General features: G+C 41.1%; 1 protein-coding gene across 4 annotated transcripts in view; it reads left to right on the top strand.

Annotated features, from left to right (window-relative positions):
- The first annotated feature begins 1,053 nt into the window (after positions 1-1,053).
- Positions 1,054-19,731, top strand: part of WAC (WW domain containing adaptor with coiled-coil) — an 88,862-nt gene continuing 70,184 nt past the window's right edge. For 3 of the 4 annotated variants that reach the window (XM_025395756.1, XM_025395754.1, XM_025395752.1), the window contains exons 1-3: positions 3,000-3,446; positions 3,826-3,862; positions 5,401-5,596. In XM_025395756.1, the coding sequence (XP_025251541.1) occupies positions 3,406-3,446; positions 3,826-3,862; positions 5,401-5,596 (274 nt within the window). In that variant the 5' untranslated portion in view covers positions 3,000-3,405. Of the gene's footprint in view, positions 2,831-2,999; positions 3,447-3,825; positions 3,863-5,400; positions 5,597-19,731 lie in introns of those variants that run through there. The other variant, XM_025395755.1, reaches the window with a different exon arrangement.

The raw sequence follows: 19,731 nt of genomic DNA, 5'->3' as shown, positions 1-19,731 counted from the left end.
GGGAGAGAACAGAGGAGTGCAGGTTGTGGCATTTGAATCTTGGGCCACTCCAGCATTTAGAGGCTGGAAAAGGAGGAGAAACCGGTAAGAAGTCTAAGGAACAGCCACTTGGGAAGGAAGAGAAGCAAGAAAGAAAATGAAATCCTGGTAGGTAAGATAAGGAACTTTAGGGAGAAGAAAGTTATCAGCTGTGTCAAATACTGCTGACAAGTGAGATGAAGACTGAGAAATAAAAATCAGGCTTGAAAACATGGATGCCACAGATGATCTTGAACAGGTTCAGGAGTGTGGGAATGAAGTCTGTGGGTTCAAGAGTAGAAGTGAAGATAAAGTATTTCTGTAAAGGAGAGCAGATCAGACTTTTGGTAATGTGATTTTATTTAAAGACAGAGTCTTACTCTGTCACCTAGACTGGAGTGCAGTGGCGAGATCTTGGTTCACCACAACCTCCGCCTCCTAGGCTCAAGCGATTCTCCTGCCTCAGCCTCCTGAATAACTGGGATTACAGGCGCACACCACCACACATGGCTAACTTTTATATTTTCAGTAGAGATGGGGTTTCACTGTGTTGGCCAGGGTAGTCTCAAACTCCAGACCTCAAAATGATCCACCCGACTTGGCCTCCCAAGGTGCTGGGATTACAGGCATGAGCCACCACATCCGGGCTATTTATTTTTTGAGACAGGGTCTCCCTCTGTCGTCCAGGCCAAGTGCACTGGTGTGATCATGACTCACTGCAGTCTCGAACTCCTGCACTAAAGCGATTGTTCAGCCTCAGCCTCTGGAGTAGCCAGGAATACAGGCAGGCATCACCATCCCTGGCTACTTTTGAGCAAATGGTTTATACCGATTTCAGCAGACATCTAGTTATCAAACAAATTAGTAGTAATTTTGCTACCAGTTTTCAAAAAGTTTCTATGTAATATTTGTTATTTGTTGTACTCCTGATGTTTGTCTTCAATGGATTCACTACAAATGTGTCAGAAATTGCATGTTAAGATGCTACCGAATTTTTTTGTTTTCATCATTTCAGTCACTGGCAATTTTTTTTTTTTTTTTTTTAGTTGCTGATACTTTCATTAAATAGGCTTTTTATTGGTCTGCACATCTCCACAAACAGCAATAAGCTTTACATCTGGCAGGTGGATGTGACAAATAAGATTATACAATTAAAGTTTTTTCCAACCAGTTGTGATTTCAGAGCCTTTCTCCCTACATCATTCCATCTCTTCATTCTATTAGGTCTAGCAGTATTGTAACTTCTTGCATACCAAATAAATCAGTTACTTTTTATTACTGTTTATTTGGAGAGGATCTTGTTTCTTCTGACTTGTTTAGTATTTGCCTCTTCTGTGTTAATCACGTTTATGTTTATCACAATTCTTTTCATTAAACTAATGTTGCCTTACAAAGAGTTTAGTGCAAAAAAAAAGTCAACCAATCACCCGAATACCACCACTCTCAACTAACGGTTGTTTGGTATACTTGACGTTTCTCCTCTCAATGTGCCTGCAGCAGTACATAAAATCAAATTTGTAGCAGTTTCACTTAACACACCTCAGGACTTTATTCACATCCAGAACTTGCACATGAATTTTCTTTAGCCAACGGACTTCAGCGAGGAAAAAACAGAGCAAAAAGTGAGAGATAAAGAGAGGGTGGGGCAGGGCACCGATGGGCATGGAAAACGTTAGAAAGGGGTAAAAAGCCGAGCGCTGTGGCTCACGCCTGTAATCCCAGCACTTTGGGAGGCCGAGGCGTGAGGATCGCTTCAGGACAAGGGTTCGAGACCAGCCTGGGTAACACAGCGAGACGCTATCTCCGGAAACACTTTTTAAAAAAATTAGCCGGGCGTGGTGGTGCATCCCCGTGGTCCCAGCTACTCAGAAGGCTGAGGTGGAAGGATCCCTTGAGCCCCCGAGATCGAGGCTGCAATGTGCCGTGATCGCGTCACTGCGCTCAGCCTGGACCACAGCGCGAGAGCCTGCCTCAAAAAAAAAAAAGCGGGGGGTAGGGTGGGACAGAGAAACGGTTCAGCGCTGTTCCCAAGGAACTCATCTCCCTAAATCTCCAGTCTCAAGCGCCCCTTTCATTCCCTGCCCCGAGCGGCGCTCCCGGATCCGTGCAGGCATCTCCGCTGAGGGCCGCCCTGGCGCACGGCTTTCCGCCTTGGGCACAGAACCCCTCAGCCCTTCCTTTTAGCCGTTTCTGGCCGGGACAGCACGCACTCCTTCCCGCCTCGCGGCCAGGGTGAGACTTACGTCCAAAGGGCGCCCGGCGAGCTCAAAGCAGCCCCTGCCCCGCGGAGGACCGGTGGCGCGCGCAGCGTCCGGTGAGGGGCAGCGGCTCGGGCTCGGTTCCGGCTTCCAGCAGCGGCCAGAGGGCGCCGCAGCACGCTCCCCGCTTCCTAGAGCGAGGCTTCCGCGGCTGCAGCCCAGGCAGCTCTTCGGGAAGCGTCCGCCCGTGGTCTCGCCAGGGGGTTTCCGACCTCCCCGCCCGAGACCGCAGGGGCGGGGGCAGCGGCCGGAGAGCTCGCACGAGAACACCCCCTCCCGCGGCGCCTCTGGGCGCACGCGCAGCCGCCGCAGCCTCCCTTATTTAGTCCGCGATGGCTTCCCTCGCGCCCCACCGTCCTCTTCCGGAAGGCGGCTCCCTCCCCGCGCAGCCCGGAGCCCCTGGGATCTGCCTCGAGCAGGCGCCCGAGCGAGACTATCCCTAAAGAGGAACGGCGGTGGCCGGACTCGCGAGTGAGGAAAAGAAGGAAAGCGCTGACAGGTCGCGAGGAGGAGAGCCAGGCCTCAGAGGAGGACAGAGGCCGGAGCCAGCCGAGGTTTGCAGAGGGCGGCGTTCCGGACCCGCGCGGGGCGGGGAGGAAGGCCGAGGGTAGGAGAGGAGGGGCGCGGCGGAAACTGCCGAGGTTTCCCGAAGGCGGCAGCGTCCGAGTTGCCCGGATGTAGTTGGTGGAGCGGCAGCGGCGGCACCAGCGGCGGCGGCGGCGGCGGGAGGAGGAGGAGGAGAAGGACCAGGCGGCGGCAGCAGCGGCGGCGGCGGCGGCGGGGGGAGGAGGGAAGGAGGCGGCGGAGCAGGACGAGGAGAAGGCGGAGGAGACAGTCGCTCTCCGCAGGGCTGAGCCGGGCGCGTCGTCTTGCCCCCCTCCCCCCGGTTCGCGCTGCCGCCGTGTAGTTGGCGCCGCTGCCCCGGCTGAGAGTGAGCGTGGTGTCGACGGAGGGAGATGGCCCGGGAGCGCCGGCGCCAGTAACTGGGAGGTGCTGAGAGTCGCCTAGGGCGCGCCGGGCCCAGGTGCCGGGGCTGCCTGCCGCCCGCCGCCGCCGCTGCCTGCGCGCCCGCCCGCCTCTTGCGGCCGCTCTCCCCCCTCCCCGACACACACTCACAGGCCGGGCATTGATGGTAATGTATGCGAGGAAACAGCAGAGACTCAGTGATGGGTAAATTGTCTTTTCGTTTCGGTCCGGGCGGCGGCGGGGGGCGGCGGCGGGGGGGCTGTTCCTCCTTATCTGGAGCTGGCCCGGCCGCCATTTTTGTTGTTAACCCTGATCCGGATTGGGTTGGGGAGGAGGAGCGGCCGCGCGGGCGGGCGGGCGGGAACGGAGTGTGGCGGGGAGTGGGGGCCCGGCTTTGCGGCGTTTCGCCCTCCCCGGCCCTCCCGGAGGCGCCGGGTTTGCGCCGTGTGCGCGCGGGGCTCGGCGCCGGGGCGCTGGGTAGGTCTCCCGCGGGGAGGGGCGGCGGGGGACCCGTTTTCTTCTTCCCCGGCCCCCCCCACCCCCGCCGTGTCTTATGTCGCTGTCTTCTCTTCCTGTTTTTCAGCTGTCACGACCGGAGGGGGGACTCGCAGCCTTACCAGGTACCAGCCGAGGCCGGGGTGGAGGGATTGGAAGGGGCCGAAGGGGGAAGGGAGGGACTGCTACTCGAGCGCAGGCCTCAGAAGTCGATACAGGCCTTTCGGTGCAACACATCCGAAACTAGCACCGCGGGTCCCCTTAAAATTCGAGGTTTGGTTCCATTAGTGCTCTCCAGCAAGGTTTAGTGACTTATTTTGACAGGTGACTGGAGGGAGTTCGCTGATTTAGGAAAAAAGAATCATTTGCAGCCAGAAAGACCTGACTGGATTATTTGCGGGTGAAGGAATCGATGGGATGAGATGATAGGTGACTTCCGAGGCTTATTTATTTATTTATTGTGTGGGGGGAACTGAAAGTTAATGTAAAGATACTAAAATTAAGTGAAGGACTTGGGATAAATAGCTAAATGACTTAAAACTTTTAAGTCGGTTATAGAGTACTGTTCTCTTTTCCTTTTTAATATTTTTGGTATACTTAATTGCGTTATAAGTGAAAGATGGTACTTTTGTTTCTGTAAGAATTGAGGTTTTTGGGTACTTGGATAATCATTCTGATGTAGGTGGTTCTAGGTAGGTGGGTTCCTTTTAGTTACTGCAGTCGTTGCGTGTAAAGTTCTAAGGATTATGCTAGAAGTGGCTCCAGTTTTCAGGAGGCAAACCTCATAAATGATTGTTAACCATCAAATAACTACAGAAACACTTTCTACATCTTAAAGGCCCAGAGAACAGGTTTCTACCTGATAGTTGTGTTATACAGCTGAATTTGAAAACACCGTCTTCTGATGTGTAAAACATTGGATATGTCAAAAATTAAACCTTAGTGAATCTGTCCTCCAAAGCATAGCTAATTACACATTGCAACAGACTAGTACATCATGGTTGTCCTAAGATATGTGTTAGAATAAAGCTAAACGATTATTTTGAGTGCATTATGCTTGGTTAGAAATAGTACTCACATTAGTTTATTTTGGTCAATATTTTTATACCTTAAAATTGTTTCCCACACCTGTGAGAGTAAGGAAGTTAGGTCTGAAATGCCTTATTTGAATCAAAGAATTGGAGAAACCAGTGTGTGGATTTTTTTTTTTTTTTGGTAGGTTTGCAAAAATATGCATGTGCTTATTTATACATGTGCTTGTGTATATCAGCTGTAGAGCAGAAATTGATTATAGTAGTACTGAATTTCTAGCTTTCTTTTGACTGTCAAAAAATGGTTTTAAATATTCCTAGCCAAATTTGTTTTCTTTTTTTTTCAGAATCAGTGTGCCAAGGTGGTTTGATTTATTTATAAGATAATGGAGTTTTTTTTTTTTCTTTTTAAATGTTTAGTATTATGATTTGTAGCAGGAGTCTTATTGTAACACTTAAGCATTAGGTTTTTTGTCTGAGAAACTTTAAAGAGTAAAGCAGAAAGTGGAAATTTTAATTTTATAAGTTCATAAAATTTGGTGATAATACACCAAAATTTATGTTTAAATTAGTTTAGGGAGTTTAAGGTTTCAATTCTTTCTCTCTTTTTTTGGGGGGGTGATGTTTTACAGGCACTTAAGTATTCATCGAAGAGTCACCCCAGTAGCGGTGATCACAGACATGAAAAGATGCGAGACGCCGCAGATCCTTCACCACCAAATAAAATGTTGCGGAGATCTGATAGTCCTGAAAACAAATACAGTGACAGCACAGGTCACAGTAAGGCCAAAAATGTTCATACTCACAGAGTTAGAGAGAGGGATGGTGGTGAGTATCTTTCTTGTTGAAACTTTGACATATATGTTTAACAATAGTTCTATATAAAACAATAGGCGGCAGAGTATTTCTAGCTTGAAAAAGTTACTCTTCGGTTATGTCATTAAAATATTTTAATCCTATCAATGTTTTTTTTACTCCGAACAAGTTACTGTAGAAATAAGATGCTGATGTGAGCATCTAAAAAGTGGACTCTAAGGCCGGGTGCAGTGGCTCACGCCTGTAATCTCATCACTTGGGAGGCCAAGGTAGGCAGATTACTTGAGGTCAGGAGTTCGAGACCAGCCTGGCCAACAGGTGAAAACCTGTCTCTTATTAGAAACAAAAGTTAGTTGGGCATGGTGGTGGTGGCAGGCGCCTGTAGTCCCAGCTACTCAGGAGGCTGAGGCAGGGGAATCACTTGAACCTGATTGGTGGAGGTTGCAGTGAGCCTGAGATGGTGCCACTGCACTCCAGCCTGGGTGACAGAGTGAGACTCCATTACAAAAAAAAGTGGACTTTAGTGTCTGGTAACAAGGGAATGCATTTATGAATATAGTTTAAAACATGCTTTGTTAAGGATGGGAAAATGCAGGACGTTTTTCCAAGAAAGGAACTTTGGACTTAAAAAGATTTAAGTTTATTTCGAGATCCTTGTTGCTTCAGTTTGTTACTTTTTAAGGTGTTCAAATCTGTTTTCTAATTACGATGATAAATTATGAATTTAAAAACTCAGTATGTTTTTTCAGGATAGTTCCTAGATTTAAAAAATTATTCATTAGTTAGGATACATTCTTGCTTTTTGTTGTAAACATTTTTTCAGTATTCTCCAGTTTCGCTGATGTGATTTTGATACCTGGTTCATTGAAATATTCTTTTTAAAAGTTAGTCTGATTTCCTTTGCACAGTCATCTGTCTTCAATTATAAGTTTGCCTCAAGCTCTTTGTTGTAGGAGGCTGAGAATAAGTAAACAAAACCAATTCTCAGTAACTATTTTCAGAGTTAATTTGCCCTAAATTTGCTAGAATTACATTTCATGTCAAAAGCATGCATTAAGGAACAAAGCAATTTTAGTAAAGACATCTATATTCTTTCCTACTGTAACATGTTGCTCACGTAGATAATATATCTTAAGTAGATTTACAATATTAAAAGCTTCCAAGAAAACTGAGTAAAGTATTATGTGACTTTTTGCCCCTATTGGCAACTAATTCGTCAATATTTTGCTTACTTTAAAAAAACACCTTGCATCTTCTGGTCCCTTTTGTCCTCCTATGATAGCAATCAGCTTTATTCATTGTGATCATATATTGAGAAACATTGGCTTCCTCTACATAATTACTGGTTTGAGAAAATTAATACTGGTCAGAAGATTGCACTGGGTTTGAATAATTTGGATGAGAAGAAAGTAGTTCTCTATTGAATGTAGTTATAGCTTAGTGCTATTTATGCAGATAAACCACGTTTTTGTCTGTAACAGTAGTAGCAGGTGTATTTGATTATTAAAGTGTTACAAGTTATTGAGGTGCAAAATTAAACTTTTAGAGTTACCAGTTTTGTGGGTATGTTTTCCATAGTGTTATATAAAACCCGAGATGGTACTGTCTACCAACCACTCTTCTATAGCAGATTTCATTTCAAATTTTAGCTCTTGGAGAGGAGGAGGTATTGGTTGTACTATACTGTACTTTATTTTGAAAAATTTGGTGATTGTAACAAAATATGACACCTCATCTTCCAGGTTGGCTCTTATTTTAGTGACTGTGATCCAGTATATTCCCAAATGCAAGAAGTCAGTTTCTCATTCAAAGAAACTTACTTTATAAATGCTTTCAATCATTTCCAGCCAACCTTGCTCAGCCAATTCTTTTACAGGTGAAGTAATCCCAGGAACATTCTGTTGCTTATTCATTCAGCAAACGTGGGGCATTTACTGTGTGCCAACATTTGTGTGATAACTCCTGGGAGTCAAGATGTGATCCTGGCCTTGAAGCTATTCTTAAATACTTAGACTCTTAAGAGCTAGTGGTGTTTTAGCCACTTACTTTTTCTGTACCTATTTTTTCTTCACTTTGTTTTTTTCATTTTTCTGCCTGTGTGAACTCCAGGTACTTGTTAACTTTTCGTTTTTAAAAATTTGCATCTTTCTGATGTTTCTTTAGCTTCATTTGCAAGAAACTTGATGTTTTTCTGATCTAATCACTTGCTAAGTTAGGCCCCACTTTCTGATTTTCTTTTTAGCTGCTTGTTGTCTTCTGGAGTCTTCCAGCTAATACTGCAATTCCATTCCTGGCTCTGCCATCTCTAACAGACCTGGCTGCCATATTCCTTTATATTATATGGGAATAATAATATGAGCTATATCTCCATTCTGGAATTGAGAGTAAATCTTTGATATTAATACTATCTTTAAAAAATGTAAAATGGTGATTTTTCCTCATTTAATACTGAGATATTTAGTCATAATTTGATTTTTGGTGTTTTATTTTTTCTTTTATTGCTAATGATGTGTTTGGCACTAACTTGTTAAAAGTGTATATGTATGATTTTTATTGCAGGCATTATAAACTACTTTGGATTTTTATCCAAAAATGAATTCAGGTGGGTTCAGTGGCTCACGCCTGTAATCTCAGCACTTTGGGAGGCTGAGACAGGCAGATCACCTGAGGTCAGGTTTTGAGACCAGCCTGGCCAACATGGTGAAACCCTGTCTCTACTACAGATATAAAAATTAGCTGGGCACAGTGATGAGTGCCTGTAATCTCAGCTACTAGGGCAGGAGAATCACTTGAACCCAGGAGGTGGAGGTTGCAGTGAGCTGAGATTGTGTCACTGCACTGCAGCGTGGGAGACCGATTGAGACCCTGTCTTAAGAAAAAAAAAAAAAAAAAGCAGCCAGGCACTGCTTCATCTCTGTAATCCTGGTTGCTTGGGAGGTTGAAATGGGAGGGTCCTTTGAAGCCAGGAGTTTGAGATTAGCCTTGGCAACATAGCAAGACCCTGTCTCTACTAAAAAAAAAAAAAAAAAATTTTTAATTGGCTGGGTGCGGTGATGCCTGCATGTAGTCCTAGTGCCTGTAATCCCAGTTCCTTGGAGGCTGATGTGGGATAATTGCTTGAGCCCAGGAGTTTGAGGTTAACAGTGAGCTGTGGTTGTGCCACCACACTCTCGCCTGGGTTGATAGAGTGAGACCCGTCTCTTTTTAAAAAAAAAAAAAAAAAGAAAAAAGAATGTATATAAGTTCAAGACCATTAGCAAAAATCAAATGCAAGTGAGTTGGATTATCTAAGCTCTAAGCATGTAAAAAACTTAAGGTTACAGCAGGTTACTTACTATATTCATTGAACTACAAATTTCTTATTTTTTTATTTGAAGATTTAATGATATTCTTTACTAATAATTACCTATATGCTACGATTTGTAACTTGTATTTTACAAAGCAAGTTAAACAAATGTGGAACTTGTAAAGTGTTTGTTTTCTTTAGGATTAGGCTTTACTGGCATCACAGCATTTTTCAGTAATTACTAGATTTCTTAGCATCTTGGATATCATTGAAAAATGCTCGTTCGGAAGTAATGTATGAAAGGACTTTCAGGTATACTATAAAAAATGAGAAATCGGGGATTGTGAGAGTTTTTACTCCCAAAAACCTTATTAGTTAAAATAAGACTTGCTGGCCGGGCGCGGTGGCTCACGCCTGTAATCTCAGCACTTTGGGAGGCCGAGGCAGGCGGATCACAAGGTCAGGAGATCGAGACCACGGTGAAACCTCGTCTCTACTAAAAATACAAAAAATTAGCTGGGCGCGGTGGTGGGCACCTGTAGTCCCTGCTACTCAGGAGGCTGAGGCAGGAGAATGGCGTGATCCCGGGAGGTGGAGCTTGCAGTGAGCCAAGATCACGCCACTGCACTCCAGCCAGGGGGACAGAGCGAGACTCCGTCTCAAAAAAAAAAAAAAAAAAGACTTTAACATAACGTGTATAAAGAGTTAGAGAGTTTATCCTTTAGGATTTATTAAAGGAAATAATGTGTATTGTAAATTTTAAGAGAGGTTATATGAGAGTATAATTAAAAGGTTTTTTTGTGAAATTAGTTACTGTTATATAGTCTGTGATCTGTCTATAAACATACAATTTTTTGTTTAAAGTAACCAAAAGCAAAAACCTTAAGGTACAATCGTTAGGGTTTTTTTTGTTTTTTTTTTTTTTTGGAGACGAGTCATTCAGGCTGGAGTGTAGTGGTGTGATGCCGGCTGGCTGCACCCTCTAACTCCTGGGTTCAAACGATGCTTCTGCCTTAATGTCCCAAGTAACTGGGATTACAAACATGCGCCATCATGCCAGGCTAATTTTTGTATTTTTAGTAGAAACAGGGTTTCACCGTGTTTTCCAGGCTGGTCTCAAACTGCTGGCCTCAAGTGATCTGCCTGCCTCGGCCTCCCAAAGTGCTAGGATTACAGGCGTGAGCCACCGCATCTGGCCCATAGTGAAGTTTTTATCTTGTCATTTAGCTATATCTTTGGAAAAATTTGGAAATGTATTTTCATCTCCCTAACTTTCAAACAAAAGTTACTGTTAACGTTTTGAAGGAGTTAGTAGGGATTATTTGGCGATAATTTGTCTTTTTTTTTTTTTAAATATAATTAGTAAAGTTTGAGTCTTTCACATTGAATAATAGACTGGCAGTTGAGCAACATGGTCTTGTCCTTATTTAGATGACTTTGAAATATGCTTTGCGTTAGTAATGTTAGAAATTACTAACATTAGAAATGTATAGAAAGTACTATATAAATTAACAGTTGCTTTTGATATTCATGTTGACATTGGAAGACAACAGGTAGTATCCTTATTTCACAGTTTTACAAATGAGGGAAAATTTAATAAAATTGAAGAGATAGCAACAGAGCTGCATCTAGAAACTAGTTCTCTAACTTGGGTAAGTTTTGTACATTGTCAGAGATGAAACGCTTTTGTATTGAAAGCTTATTTGGTGGTGGTTACTATGGCATGAATTAGTTTGAAGGTATTTTTGCTTTTATCCTCCTAATATCTATCTTCCCTCAGTGGTTACAACGTGCCAAATTATAGTACGCTGATAAAATGTATTTGTGTAGTTCTAGGCCCAGTTGTCACATTAGTGTTTTATTTTCAAAAATAAGTTTTGACATGGAAGCATGACACAAATTTCACTAGGAAAAGTCCATTTTCTCTTAATCCCTCATATCTAAAGACTTGTTTACAAAGTGGAAATATTGTATGTAATCTAATATACTAATGTTTGGATTTTAATACTATTGACTAATGTTAAGTATTTTTTGTCTAGTAAAAATAGTGACACATGACCTTTTTTCATTGATTTATTCTCAGTGATAATACTATGCAGAAATGTTTGCACTGGATTTCCATTGGTCAGTTTAGAAAACACAGGAAACATACTCTGTTTCAAGAGAAATGGAGTAAGATTGAAGGAGTAGCAGTCTTAATGTTCCAACTCTTCAGCGTTTTTTTTTAGTTTTAGAAAACTGTGATGTAAGCATCTGTGCATGTAAATTTTTAAATTTGAACACCAGCACCAAGTCATTTGTCTTATGGCTTCTCATCATCACATTTTAACATTTTTTATATTTTTAGACATGGTTATTATGTATTGTTTATGATTTAATGGTATTTCTATTATGCAATCATAATATTTTGGAATGAGTTCACTTAGATCCTTAGATCCTCTAAGACAGTCTTATTGAACTGTTTTCTAGTTGTGCAAGAAGTATTTAAAATTTTTGGTGTAACACACTGAGGGTTTTGGTCTGTAAATCACAGGAAATTTATGTACTTTAATTTGTCTCTATTAAGCATCTGTTACCTTACTCTGTTTTGCAGAATTGTTTGGGGGGTAGTGCATCATTTTGTTAAATGATGCTGGAAAGACCAGGCATTAGATATAATTCATTGTCAATTTAATCATACAAAACCAGTTTTTGTGTGTGTGTGTGTGTGTGTGTTTTTTTTTTTTGAGACAGAGTCTCACTTTGTACCCAGGCTGGAATGCAGTGGCACGATCTCAATCTCACCTCACTGCGACCTCCACCTCCTGACAAAACCAGTTATTTGGGGCTTGTAAATATATTGTATGAACAGTCTTTTTCAGGATTTGTACGATGCTTTATAATTTTCAGAGGGTTTCTATATTGTTCCTCATCTGACTCCACAGTAGCTCTTTGAAATAGGCTGATCAGTATTATTCCTGTTGTACTGATGAAATTATAAAGTATTTAGCCTACTGTTGTTGAAACTGGAAAGGAAGTCTCTTCACATAAAATTTTATCTCTGCCACATTAGTTAAACTTTAAACTCCAAGTTTAACTAATTCTCACTACTTTATCATTTTAGTTCTGGCTACCAGCTTTTCTCAGCTTGAATTCTGCAAGAGCCCCCTGGTGTTCCTGAGTTCATTTTGCTTTATATAATTGTTTCCCCACACAGTAGCCACAGTGATCCAGTTAAAATGCCAGTCAGCTCACATCTCTCTCAAGCTCATGGCCCTCCAGTGACTCCTTGTTTCTTAGCAAGACTTAGATCCTGTGTAATGTGGTGTCTGGGTATTTTTTCAGCCTCTTCTACTATCTTCTTGTTTATGCTACTCTCTCCATACTGGCCCTGCAGTCAGAAGTTTGTTCCTGTCTCGGGGGTTCTGCATATTATGCACCTTTATGTTTCTCCTACTGTGCTCACTCCAGTAATGTGTTCTCTGCTTAGGTGTCACCCTCTCACAGGGCCTTCTCTGCCCATGCTGAACACCGTGAAACAGTCATTCTCATCATTCTTTCCTTGCCCTGCTTGTTCCTTCCTTGTATGAAGGTGACCTGTTATGATTTACTTGTAATCATTGTGCTATAACATGACATGAGCATTCCTGAAGGTCACTGTGCTGTGCAAAATTGCACCACACCAATTTATGGGGAAAAGGGGGTTAGGAGCACAGTAACCAAAAACATTGTCAGTGACATATTTTAAAAAGATAAGAACCTAATGAAAATTGTAACTTAGTTTCATACATATAAAATAGTTAAGGAATACTTTAGCACCGCAATAAATGGCACTTTACCTTGACCAAAATCTGACTTCTGTGGAAGTGGGCACTCATTGGAAGGGTTGCAGCTCATGAATTACTGTGAAGTGATGGATGGAAGATACCTGATATGAGACAAAAACTTGTAACATCAAATGTGAATGGACCTGACTCATAATTCATAATGAACTAAGACCTATTAGATGTTTGAGCTGTGTGTATCTGTGCCTTGCGAATTCCTGTGCAGCTTGATGTAACTAGTGTTTCTCACAGGTGAAAATACACATGGGTGGGAAATTTGCTGTTTTCTGATATATCAGCTTTCAAACAAATTTGTGTATTTGGAAATAAATGTTATAGCAGAGCTGACTGTATTTTAGTTTTTGTTTGCTTGCCTTCTGTGGAATATAAGCTCCACCAGAAGAGGAAGTGAGTTTTAATGTTTTAACCACCTTGTATTCCTGTGACCTAGAATGGTGCCTGAAACTTCATAGTATTTCACTGAACAGATAGATAAAAAAAATTTGGATTGTTATAATTTAAGGGAATGAAATTACAGTATTTTGGATTAGTGTTCCTCAGACTTGAATGTGTATACTAAGCACCTGGAGATACTATAGTCAGTAATTCTGGGGTGGGTTCCAAAGATCTGCCTTTTAACAAGATCTCGGGTGATGCCTATGCTTCACTCCAATAACGGTTCTATAGCAGCACTGTCCAGTGGAAATATGTTAGCCACAAATGCAAACTGTATGTGTACTTTTCTAGTAGCTTTGCTTAAAAAAAAGTAAAAATGAATCAATTTAAGTATATTTGACCTAATATATAAAAAATATTTAAAAATGTAATTGATATCTTAAAAACTATTAATGACATACTTTATATTCCCTTTTTTGTATAAGATCTTTGAAATCCAGTGTCTGTTTAATATTTACAGCACATTTCAGTTTGGACAAGCCACATTTCATGTGTTTAATTGCCACATGTGAATGGTGGTTGTTGACTTGGACAGTGCAGTTCTGAAGAATGTGATTGCCCTGTTGGCCTGTCTGACTTTCACACGTATTTTTATTTCTCTAAAGAAAGTTTTTTGTATGCTTGACTTCTGAAATGCCATATTTATGCAAAGCAAGGTTGGAGTTAATGGGTCCTTGAACTATGTATTCTGTAATCTTTCCAGAATTGGTTTTCTTTGTTTTTTTTTTTTTTTTTTTTTTTGTAGTAGTTGTTTTAGGCAGGGTCTCTCTCTGTCAACCCAGGCTGGAGTGCAGCAGCTCAATCTCGGCTCACTGCAAGCTCACCTCCGCAGGTCAAGTGATTTTCCTGCCACCCAAATAGCTGAGATTACAGGTGCACACCGCCGTGCCCAGCTAATTTTTGTATTTTTAGTAGAGACGGGGTTTTGTCGTGTTGGCCAGGCTGGTCTCAAACTCTTGGCCTCATGTAATCCATTTGCCTCAGCCTCCCAAAGTGCTGGGATTACAGGCGTGAGCCACTGAGTCCAGCTTCTTTCCAGATTTTTTGGTAAAATTGTTTCACATTGTGTTCCCTTTTTTTAAGCTTGTATTAATATTTGCATAGTGGATTAAACAAATTCTTGGTGTTGACTCTCCATCTTAGAGGACTGACTAGAATTAGTTTTCATTTGGGGCTCAGGGAATATTGATACCTACTTTATATTTCTAGCTAATTAGGAAAATCATTTTTCAGTTAGGTTTGTGTTTTGATTCAGCACTCATAGCTAAGTGACCTAACATACTACTTAATTTCTGAGTGTTTGTGTCCATCCCTGTAGGATTCTTGTGGGGTTAAATGAGATTATGTGTATCTAACACTTCTAAAGCATTTACTTCAGTGCCCAGACTGTGACAGAGTAGATTATTAGGCATGCTGTTACTTCTGTGATTAAATTTAGTGTCAGATTAGCAACCTGTAGCTACTTCTAAAGCTGCTGCTGCTTGCTTTGTTTAGAGTTAGGAAGAAACATGCTGGACACTTTGCCAGATGAGACCTACATGATGTGGGCTGTGGGAACATTCTGACTTGGAACTTGCCCATCTCCAGAACTTTGTGGTTCAGAGATTTTTGGGGATAGATGTAAGGGTTAAAAAACAGAAAACGGCCAGGTGCGGTGGCTCACGCCTGTAATGCCACCACTTTGGGGGGCCAAGGTGGGCAGATCAGGAGTTTGAGACCAGCCTGGGCAACATGGTGAAACCCTGTATCTACTAAAAATACAAAAATTAGCTGGAGCCCGGTGGTGCATACCAGTAATCCCAGCTACTCGAGAAGCTGAGACAGGAGAATCGCTTGAACCCGGGATTGCACCACTGCGCTCCAGCCTGAGTGACAGAGTGAGACTGTCTCAAAAAAAAAAAAAAAGCAGTGCAGGTTTAGAGTAATGGTTCCCAAATTAGGCTGCTTATTAGGCTCCCTTGAGAAACTTTTAAAGTTACAGCTTCCTTGACTCCATCCCCATTACCCAGAATCAAAGCAATAGTCGATGGAGCCTAGAAAACTGAGTTGTTATGCCGGGCGCGATGGCTCATGCCTGTAATCCTGGCACTTTGGGAGGCCGAGGTAGGCGGATCACCTGAGGCTGGGAGAGACTAACTAGCCTGACCAACATGGAGAAACCCCATCTCTACTAAAAATACAAAATTAGCGAGGCATGGTGGTGCATGCCTGTAATCCCAGCTGCTCGGGAGGCTGAGGCAGGAGAATTGCTTGAACCCGTGAGGCGGAGGTTGTGGTGAGCTGAGATCACGCCATTTCGTTGCACCCTGGGTAACAAAAGCAAAACTCGGTCTAAAAAAAGAAAAAGAAAAGAAAACAATTTTAAAATAAACACTGGGTTAATTTAAATATTTATAAACTGCAGATTTAGGGAGAGTACACAGAAGGGAAGAGGAACTCTGAATCGGACATTGAAGAATGAGTTTTATCATTAACAGTCTGATTATTAGAGTGGTTATTTGGCAAATCGTGTAATGTGTTCTTGTTTCAAAGAATTCTCTATAGCCTTTTAGATTCACAGATAGGATTTGTAAGTGATTGCTATTAAATAGCTAACTTAATATCCTGTGGCAAGGGTATCTAATGCCTAGCAGTAGAGAAGTTTCTAATTGGACAGGCCAGTGAGATATATTGGGTAGTATCTGGAGCCACTGGTGTTACTTTAGATAATACGTACTTAGGTACTACATTTCCACCATAACCCCTCGTCTCTAGCATAAAGCTGTCCTGAGACACGTCAGTGGTAAATTTCATTTAGCTTTTATCTCGGTTTGAAAAATAGCCTTTCCCCAAGTTAGTAAAGTATACTTAGGCCAACCTTAGGTGTTAACAAAAGATTTCTTGAAGTTTACCCTTAGGAGTATTTGCATCTTAAAGGAAAATTAGAATGTGTGTGGTTGATATATTTAGATATAGTGCTAGTCTTTCTGTGTAGGTTTTAATTACTTCTGACTTTGTATGAAAGTGTGCCAAAAGAGCATGACCTACTACTATTGGCATCTTCAGAAAGGTTCTGACCTGTTCTATATTCATAGAACTAATCTTTTCTGGTAGCTGAAAAAGCAATACTAGTGAATTATGATATCCTGGGAATACTTTGGTTAGGATGAAGAGAGGATCATGATAAAATATTTCTGCATTTAATAATTTGTTCTAACTTCATAGAATTGTGTGCCTGTTGATTGTGAAAAGATTCTTTGTAATGGAAGAAAGCTGGAGAAGTTGGGGTACAGAGTGACAGGCTGCTAGAAGTACTGTTCTCTGCTGCCTTCAGCCTTTTCTGTGGTTATTGGGGCTGGTTTCTGTTCTGCTGCCTGTTGGGTCCTTGACAGTCTTCTAAGCATTCATACTTAATATATGCACAGATACCTGAATCGCAGTTATGATACTTTGATTTTTTAAAATAAGTCCCAAAGTACTACTTTCTAAAACTAAAATAATTTTTTATTTTTGCATAGTTATGAGAGTTCCTTTTTTATATAGCTGTTAAATAAATGCCAGTGTTAAATTATTTTGGAAAAATAGAATGAAATACTTAGACCGTTAAACTCCCCTTTGAGTTTGACCAATTTTATTTATTTAAACATGTAAATTTTGTGAACTTTGCTGCTTTGTTCATATTGCATAGGTTTTGATGGAAAGTTGAAGAGTCGTATCTCATTTTTTATTCAAGCCTAAATGTAATTTCAGTTTTGATTTCTTTTTTTTTAACCCAGATCTCTTAAGAAGTGTATTTTAAAAATCTAAATGAGTCAGTTTTGTAAATGACTGTTAGGCTTTCTGTTTCTAATTTTCTTGGCTTTTTGGAACTAGGATTGTTACTATCTCTGGATACTTTGTCGGTATTTTTTGGATATTTGAAAATAATGTATTTCCTGTTGGGTACAAAGCTCTCTGTCAGTAGATCAGGCTTTTTAATTATGTAATGAATAATTATTTAGTATGTCTTTTGTATCTTTATTTGATTTAGGATTTTCTGACAGATAGGATAATTTTCTAGCATAGTTGATTTCATTTCTCATTTTTAAAAGCACTTTTTGCTTTATCTGTTACATATGTTTTTGCTTAAAGACTTAGGGCTTTTGGCCAGGTGCAGTGGCTCACTCCTGTAATCCCAGCACTTTGGGAGGGCAAAGTGGGCGGATCACCTGAGGTCAAGAGTTAGAGATCAGCCTGGCCAACATGGTGAAACCTCGTCTCTACTAAAAATACAAAAATTAGCTGAGTAAAAATTAACTACAAATTTAAACATATTACTTTCATTAACCCTGAAAGCCTGAATTTTAGAGGTCTTAATTATGTTGTATTGATGACAGTTGTCCAAATACGAGTTTTTCTCTCCGCTTGCACATATACTTATCAGATGCATTTTCTTATGTACATAAGAGGCTACTGAAATGAAAAGAACTGTTATGTCCATGCCAGAAAGTTAGCATCTCAGACTAGGTTTTTGGCTTGTGTAAATATAACTTGAAGTTTAAAGAGTTTAAGTTATGGCCAGGCACAGTGTCTCACACCTGTAGTCCCAGCAGTTTGGGGGGCGAGGAAGGCAGATCCACGAGGTCAGGAGTTCAAGACCAGCCAGCCAAACATGGTTGAAACCCCATCTCTACTAAAAATACAAAAAGTTAATCTGGGTGTGGTGGCTGGCACCTGTAATCCCAGCTACGTGGGAGACTGATGAGGCAGGAGAAGCGCTTGAACCTGGGAGGTGGAGGTTGCAGTGAGCAGAGATCATGCCACTCACTGCACTGCAGCCTGGGCGATAGTGCAAGACTTAGTCTCAAAAAAAAAAAAAAAAAAAAATTTTTTTTCATGAGCCACCATTACCCAGAGTCCACATTACTCTTTTCTCAGCCACTCTCTGCTTTGTCTATAATCTAGTCATGTAAAAGCACTTACCCAGTCCTAGACTTTTTTTTTTTTATGCTGTTGTCCCATTGTATGTTTTCATAGCCAAAACTGTCCTCTCTCCACTCCTACCTTACTATTTTTTCCTTTGCCAAACCTCTTACTCCTTCAAGGTCCCACTTTATTTTATGAAGCCTTCATTGGGCCTATCTTTATTATAGCTCTTTTGTAGAGATTTGTAAATATTTACATATGTTGTTTGCCTGCTACACTGTGAGCTCCTAATAGGCAGCGATTTGTGTGTGTGTGTGGGCGGGGGGGGGGGGTGGTGTATATATACGTGCTCAGTAAATGTTAAATGTCTTATATGTCATTTGACATATTCAGAAACAGGTGAGTGGCAGTAACCTTCAGAGAACTGGTGTCCCTCAAAGTTTCTTTTTTAAGTGCGTTTAAGCGTAAAATCGTAAGAATTTACTACTACAGAGTTCCTATAGTGTTTGAATTGAAGTTGCTTTTGTATTATTTGTGGAGGAAGCAAATAGTCTCTTCAGGCTTTCAGGAAAGTATGTAAATGATAAGCATGTAAACTTAAAAATCGTGTACATAATTGATATGCTGATTCCAAACCATTATCAGTCTCTTAAGTAGCACTGCTTGTTAGTGTCCGTTGCATTAGTGTAATCCTATAAAAAGCTGTATGTGATTTGAATACTGAAGTGACATTTTAAATTTTGCAGTTCAGACTACTAATTTTATTGTTTCTTTCCCAAATCATTTCTCAAACCCTGTTAAATTCATATCTGAATAGGAGATTTTTATGGTTTTTCTCTGTAGTAGATTAGGTAGAATAATGGGGATATTTTGGGGTGGTGTTAGTGGTGGTCTGTTTTCCAAATATCCTGTATTTGAATATTAAGTAAGCTTTTTGAAGCTACTTGTACATCCCTAAAACTTCTCAGATGTAGTGCTCTATTTCCTGTATCCTTAAGAATGGCTAATTGTTTTGAACTGGTGATTGATTATGTTGTGATTTTATTTCTAACGTGACTATAGTGATGTAAAGTGACTTTCATCACTTTGTATCAGGGGAAAAAAAAGAATGCAGCTATTACATGGGCATGCTTTAGCTCTTGAGCTTGTGCATTTTGACAGTAAAACTATGACTTTTACAGGTAAACCTATTGAAAGCATATAGCTATTACAGTCCAGCAGTGGCTCAGTTGTAAAGTCTTTTTGGGGTTGAATTCACATCTTGTGGAAAAACCAGGGGCCACATAGCAGATCAGTCTTGATTTCTCTTCAATCCCATCTTATTTTTGATTTGAAACAATATAAACCACATTGCCTTTTATCTTATTTACTGTTATTTTCACTGAATTATTGTTTTTAATAAACCCATCCCCAGTGATTAAAGAATTAGCTTAAGATATTGGAGTGAATGATGTAGGATCTGAAATTGTTTTTCAGAAACAATGTTTTGAGAATTGATGTCATTTTAAACAAGTTAAATGCTTTTATGTTTCCTGTCTACACTCTCTGTGTGTGTGTGTGTGTGTGTGTGTGTGTGTGTGTGTGTGTGTTTTCTGAGATGGATTCTTGCTCTGTTGCCTAGGCTGGAGTGCAGTGGCACGATCTCTGCTCACTGCAACCTTTGCCTTCCGGGTTCAAGTGATTCTCCTGCCTCACGGCCTCCCTAGGAACTGGGATTA

This window comes from Theropithecus gelada, chromosome 9, assembly GCF_003255815.1.
Source record: "Theropithecus gelada isolate Dixy chromosome 9, Tgel_1.0, whole genome shotgun sequence".
Taxonomy (NCBI): domain Eukaryota; kingdom Metazoa; phylum Chordata; class Mammalia; order Primates; family Cercopithecidae; genus Theropithecus; species Theropithecus gelada.
This window is presented reverse-complemented; position numbering and strand designations above follow the sequence as displayed.